At 31.3% G+C, this 6714-nt stretch overlaps 1 protein-coding gene across 1 annotated transcript; it reads left to right on the forward strand.

Annotated features, from left to right (window-relative positions):
• Positions 1–4465: 4465 nt before the first annotated feature.
• BDCG_04269 (uncharacterized protein) lies at positions 4466–6036 on the forward strand. The gene has a single exon (XM_045419928.1). It carries the CDS (start codon positions 5039–5041, stop codon positions 5837–5839), a length of 801 nt encoding a protein of 266 aa, XP_045276129.1. The 5' UTR covers positions 4466–5038; the 3' UTR covers positions 5840–6036.
• The last annotated feature ends 678 nt before the right edge of the window (positions 6037–6714 follow it).

Consider the following 6714-nt stretch of genomic DNA (forward strand, 5'->3'; position numbering starts at 1 on the left):
TGAATGAGACTGATTTTGATCTTCAGTCTCAGTCTCATTCTGATTTTGAAAGAATGATCATCTTTCACAGTTTATCCTGAAAAATTACTCTCATTTCACTGTTCTTGCATTAAATCTGGTCATTTTTCACACCATTTCTCTCAGAAATGGTCCATTTTCAGATTTTTTTAAGACTTGGTCCTGGTGGGACTCACGCCAAGAAATGTATGAAACCAGACCAAATGAGATCAAATGTGAAATTCATGATCCCGGCGGCCAGTCTATTCAGGACATCTTGTAAAGAAATAAGCTAAATTCAAATCTCATTTTCAGAATTAGAAATGAAATTAATCAGCAGTTCTTTTCTCAGTTAATGACTGATATTCAAGTTAAAAAATCAGTTATAGCTTCAATGAAGTCATTCTTCTTTGAAAACTCTATCATTCTGACTACAATGTCTGAATTCAGTGCAGAATTCCTTATTCAGAATGAGAATCTCTGAAAATCAGCAGTATAATCTTTGTTAAACATAAAAATTCTATCTGAGAGAGATGAAAAGTGAGACAAATTCATTCTTTATAATATTTCAGTTGAAATTTTTGACTGTGAAGAAGGAATGCTACTTCTCAAAAATGAATTAGAAGAATACAACTCTATTCAACTGAGAAAAGAGTATGTATGACTAAATTCAATTGAGTTCAGACAAAGCAGAAGAAATGCCTCTGTTCTAGTATATACAAAGATACTTGAACAGTCAAAGATCTCTGAAGTAAGAGTGACAGGTTTGAAAATGAGAGTTCATGAATACGAAGACTTAAGAATGAATCTCAAAGCTCAATCACAGTGTTCAAACTGTCAAAGATATGAACACTTTACAATATTCTGTTTCAGAGACTCAAAATGTGCATTCTGTGCTAGAGATTATAAAACTAGTGAGCATAAATGTGAAACATGCTCAAAAAGAGATGAAATATGTCAACACACTCTACTTAAATGCTGTAACTGTAAAGAAAAACATGCATCTAGCTCAAAAGAATGTATGTTTGCTTCAAGAACTCAAAAGAACTGAAGAAAAGATGAAGCTCAAAGCAAATCTAAAACTGAAGAGAATAGTCAAGTTAGTAAACTCATATATTCAGAGCACTGTCTGAATTGATCAATCAACAGCTGTCAAAGTGAGATCTCTCACATTCAGAATATGTAGGTGAGTTTCTCAATCTCTGATAATTTTGAGAGCCTCTTTAAGTACTATCATGACCACGTTCAGTACGGCCTTCACGGGCCGAAATCGATGTATTGTTATTAGAATTAATAGATGTAGTGATTCTTGTAGCTGTTGTAGCAGTGTTAGCTGCAGAATCTGTATTCTGTAGATTCTTTTTATCTTTTGAAGAATTAAGCTGTGAATAAATCTTCTTCATGACAAGATTAACATTTAATACTACAGCTGTGAATTTGAAATCCTGTATCTTCTCTATCTTCTTCTGAACATAATTCCTTCAATTGTTGAGTAGAACTGAGTAGAAGATATCAAATATTCATGCATCTGAGAGAGAAGTATTCATCATCTTCAATTTTATAATAGCAGACTGAAACTTATCAAAGAATGTGTGTAGATTGATGACCTATGTGTCATCAAGAGATATACATTTCAGAACTGTCTCGCAGTGTAACTGTGTTTTAAGAACAGAGTATTCCTGTTCAATTACATTTCATAGAGTATAAGCAATCTGATTTTCATTATATTTGAAGAAATATGATCTGACACCTGCACTCAAGAAGTTTGAGATGAATATATAGAGTCACTGATTTCTGGCATCTCAGAATGATGCTCATTTGTCATCTCTTTATAGAGGATTCTGAGTCTATTGTTTTTCTATCATATATCAACACTGTGTATCAATCAGTTTCAATTTCATAAAGATGCTTGATGTGATGTAATTGAATGTATCAGTTAGACTGTTTAATCTCATAGTATTCTTGACATCTTTCTTGAATTAAGAGATTATCTTATCAACACAGCTATCTGATTCATAAAGATTGAATTTCAATCTTTCACTGAGACTAGAATTTCATGTGACTGTACAGACTGTTAACATGATGATAGAATAATTATTAACATTCTGTGATCAATCTGTAGAGAATCTCTGTTAACAGAGTTTTTTCAGTTGTTGTTCAAGTTCTAGAACTCTTTACTTCTTCTTCTCTATCTTAAATATTATCTTGAGATGCTTCATCTATTAATCTGATATTGTCTCATCTGAACAGTAGACATCTGAGTGTTCATTATTCTTATCAAGAGAATCAGCTTCATCAAGCTATTAAGTAGATCAGAAAGCCAGCCTGACTGTGTCAGAAGCTGTATTTAAATCAGCTTCAAATTGAGAGAGTGTTTCAGAGCATTCATCAATAAAGCTTTCAAAAGCTACAGAAGAATGTTCACTGATAGAGTATAAGTATAAAGAATCATCATCATCAACTGTAACTATCTCAGTGCAAAGAACACGAGATCACAAACATGTATGTGAGAGAGATTGTATTGAATTCGTCATCTTGATATTCATTTATTGAATTCTTGTCAATATCATTCTCATTTTTTTTGCAAATGTAGTGCATTTTCTACAAGTCTCTTTTTTAAGCAAGCAGTAGTATTATTGATCATCAAGATATCAAACATATTAATACTGATAGAACAAGATGATTTTAACTTCTGATAAGTGTATCAAATGAAGCAGTAGTTCAATAATGATTATATTAACAAGGAATCCCGAATTGGCAGTGATTTTATACAAAACAGGTCTCATAACCTGTGAAAGATGTAAAGCTTGTGTGATTGAAAGATTGCTAGCTTGTGGAAAGTTATATGATGAAAGGATTAGTAAGCCAGATCACGTGACCTGATATATAACACTGATACATATGTCTTTATTTATAAATGAAACTTTTATTTTATATTATCTTTTAATTAATTATTGACATATCATTCTTAATTAGAGTGGCTGCTGAGACTATAAATTTCACGTTTAATCTCAATTAGTCTGAATTTATACATTTCTTAATGTGAACCTCACTGAGACTAATTATTAAAAAAACATGCAAAGTGACTATATATCAGATCTCAAATTGAAATCATGACTTAGAAAAATTAAGAAAGTGATCTCATTTAATTTCATTTAGTCTCATTCTTTGTATAAAGTTACTATTTTTACACATTTTAAGAGTTTTTTTAGACTATTTTTAATTTTTTAAAAAGTAATGCTTTTTAATAACACTTAAATAAGATTCAAAGTCATTTAAAGCAATAAAAATAATTTAAATTGAGAAGTGAAAATCATGATCTCATTGAAAAATGTGATAAGAGTAGACAGTAAGTCTCACTGAAACAGTATGAGACTACTATTTAATGTTAAAACTGTGTAATAAGATCAGTTGAATTAATAATAAGATTATAAAGTATTCTGATTCTGATTTCAGATACAGTCAAACGGTCAGTCTAATCTTAATTAGTTAATAAAATGATGATATTTTCATTTACACTTAGTTTCACAAACATGCTCAATTTGTATAATAAATAGAGAGTGAGATTAGAAGTGTTAAAATATACAGAAATATTCAGATATTTCTTTAATACTTGTATATTTATATTTAATTCAGTTAATATTGAGATTGTCTGTATAGAAGTTTCTTGTTAAGTTAACTATTAACTTTTCTTATATTAACATTGTTAATTTGTATATATATAAGCTATCTATTATTATTATAATTTTAATATTACTCAGAGTCACTGTAATACTATATTTATACTCATATGCAAGAGTTCTTCTGTATTATTAATAGACATAGCTATATTATTTATTACGTATAATATCTGTATTTAAAAGTTCTTCAGAATTGAAAGAAGTATTATTATATAAATATCTTATATATTTAAAATATTAGAACTCTTAAATCTTTTACTAATATTATCTTTATAAAATCTTATTACAGAGTTAGAGTAACTGATAAGCAAGCTTCTATTTATCTAGTAGAAACTCAGTGTTTACTTAGCTAGTCTGTGTTTACTTAGCTAGTCTGTGATTATTTATTTTCTTATTTCTTACATATTATTACATATTTAAATATCTTTTTAATAGATAATTATTTCTAATGAGACGATGATAATTGTTTTTCAAGTATAAGAGGTCTATACTGAATAGATCAGTATAATATATAGATCTTATGTAGTAAAAGTAAAAAATATTTGAGAAGAAAAACAAAAAGAGAAAGTATGAGAATTGATCATTAAAGCAGATATTTATACATGTATGAGATAAAGCTTTATAATGAAAGAAGAGAAACTCCATGAGTTCTTCAGCCGAGAATCGGCGACCGAGAATCGGGGCTTCCGGCAGGAATCTATGAAGTGTAATCGGAATAGTCTTATGATCGGGCGCAGCCCGCCACACTACAGAAGCTTAGCACACTGCATCCGAGCATTGAGTGCTATACACAAGGTCTCATTTATTGTCAACAACATCTCTAAAATATGCTATATAGTTCTTTCAAATCTATTTCTTCAATTTCATTACTTCACACAAACTCTATCATCTTTTTCTTTCACTTGTTTACTTATTTCTTTCAGTCAGCTGAAACAATTGCTTTAGAAATAGTAATACTCTTCATATTTTTTATTTTGCCACTCTTAATGATATTATTATATTCAAAGAATATCACAGCACTTATACTTTTGAGAAAGTATAGGCCACAGTGATCTACACTGTAAACTTTTTCAACTTCTCTTAATTCACTCTGAAATATGAAATCTTGAGCACCTGTGTATTCTGATGCATTCACTTTCTCACTCTTTCTGTAACACACACATTTACATTCTGCTGCAGAATCAATAAGTGTAGACTATCAATACTTCTTATTCTCATGTTTATGATAAATTCAATGTATAATGTTTAGCTTCTTCTCACATTTTCTCACTCATCTGATCATACCCTCTACAAACCCAGTCAACTGTGCATTGCATCAAAACTTGGAGAGATCTCGCATGAAACCCTAGACAATAGAAACAATGCCGGCGCCATCAAGGCCCTCCTTCCTCTCCCTTTCTAAATCACCTTCATTCGCTACCTCTCCCCCCTCTCACACAGAACCTCCTGAGTTACTTTCATCTGATAGTAATCAGCCGAAATCAGATCCAAGTGCTTCAATAGCCGCATCTCAAACACCAGTGTCATTGTCCATCATTCTGTCAAACTTGATCCCGTCAGTTCTAATACTCATATATGCCATTTACATTATCCATCGGATCAGACGGTATACGCGATTCGCGGGAATCAAGAGGTTCTTCCACATATGTGTTTCTTTACCGCAGAATACTATGGACATAGTTTGGAGGGGGAGAAGGAGGGGCATTGATGGATACGTGCATGTCGATGCCAATCAAAATTCCGACCATTCTGTTGAACGAGGTGGATGGGACGAACTGGCAAGTTATGGTGTTAATGGGCATGAAGAGATTGAGATCGAGGGCCAGCAGGACGTGGCCGGAACCGGGAGACCAGTTGAAAGTAAGGGTTATCAACAGGGTGACCAACTTATTGATAGCTTAAGCTCAGGTTTCGATGCCTCCGATGCGGCATTGGATACACCCTTGGAGGACGACGGGGAGGAGCAATTAGACATGTCCAGATATTTCGACCCAATGACGTCAAGGCTGCGAGAAGGCGTCCTTTTTGGCCCTGAGATAGAGATTGGGCGCGAGGATAAGGCTGAATTTGAGGGCAAAGGAGAAAAAGGAGATATCACGGCGTGGATTGATGGCGCCGTTGGTAGGGTTGTTGCGAGGTTTGTCAGTTGGCTGGATGACTGACTTTGAAACCCCTTGTTAGCGTGAGTGCTTGGGTAATGTTATTATTATTATTATTCTTCAATTATAGATGTATGCAGTCAGAGACTATGACATCTACCTGAGAAATTTTAGTTCTCAGGGTTTTTCCTATATCTGTAAAGTTAACTATTATACATTCATCAATTTCAGATATGCAAAATCAGAAAATTCCAGCTCAGAATACAAAAACTGTTTATAAATTACAGTGTTTTAACATCTTCTAATACTTTGAAATCATTTGACAATATCATGACAAAGAAAAAGAGAAATAGAACACAGTCTTAAAGATAGACATATTAAATAGATAGATAGAAAGAAATTGAAAAAAAAAGATAAAGTAAAGAGAGACTGTAATAAAATAAATTATTAAAAGATAGTATATAACTATTTTAATAGACTATATCTGATTAATTTTCTTCTCTTTATATTCAGATAATTCTGAATTTAGTTATTTTCTTATAGCTGCTTAAGTTTCTGATAGAAAGTTTATTAAGTATTTAATTTCTATCTCAGTTAAGAATATGAATCTTATATTTAATTAATTTAGATTATACTTCTCTTTCAATCTGACTCTGAGACTATTGTATAATACATAGTGTATTATAATATAATCAGAATTCTTATTTATATTACAGAATAAGTATTCTATTGAGTCAAATCTATCATCAAATCTTTATATATAAGATTTGAAATAGTCATATTCTAGTTTCAGCTGTATTATAGATGAGAATACTTTCTTTTTATATTTAATTAAATAAGATTTTCACTTAAGTTTTATTTGAAATCTTGAATAATATATACTCTTCTTTTATTTCTATCAGCTTTCATTTCACTTATCTAAATAAGATTCTTTTATT

The sequence above is a fragment of the Blastomyces dermatitidis genome (assembly GCF_000003525.1).
Source record: "Blastomyces dermatitidis ER-3 genomic scaffold supercont1.4, whole genome shotgun sequence".
Taxonomy (NCBI): Eukaryota; Fungi; Ascomycota; class Eurotiomycetes; order Onygenales; family Ajellomycetaceae; genus Blastomyces; species Blastomyces dermatitidis.

Coding starts and splice junctions, on each gene's coding strand:
- BDCG_04269 (XM_045419928.1), top strand. CDS start 5,039: ATGCCGGCGCCATCAAGGCCCTCCTTCCTCTCCCTTTCTAAATCACCT.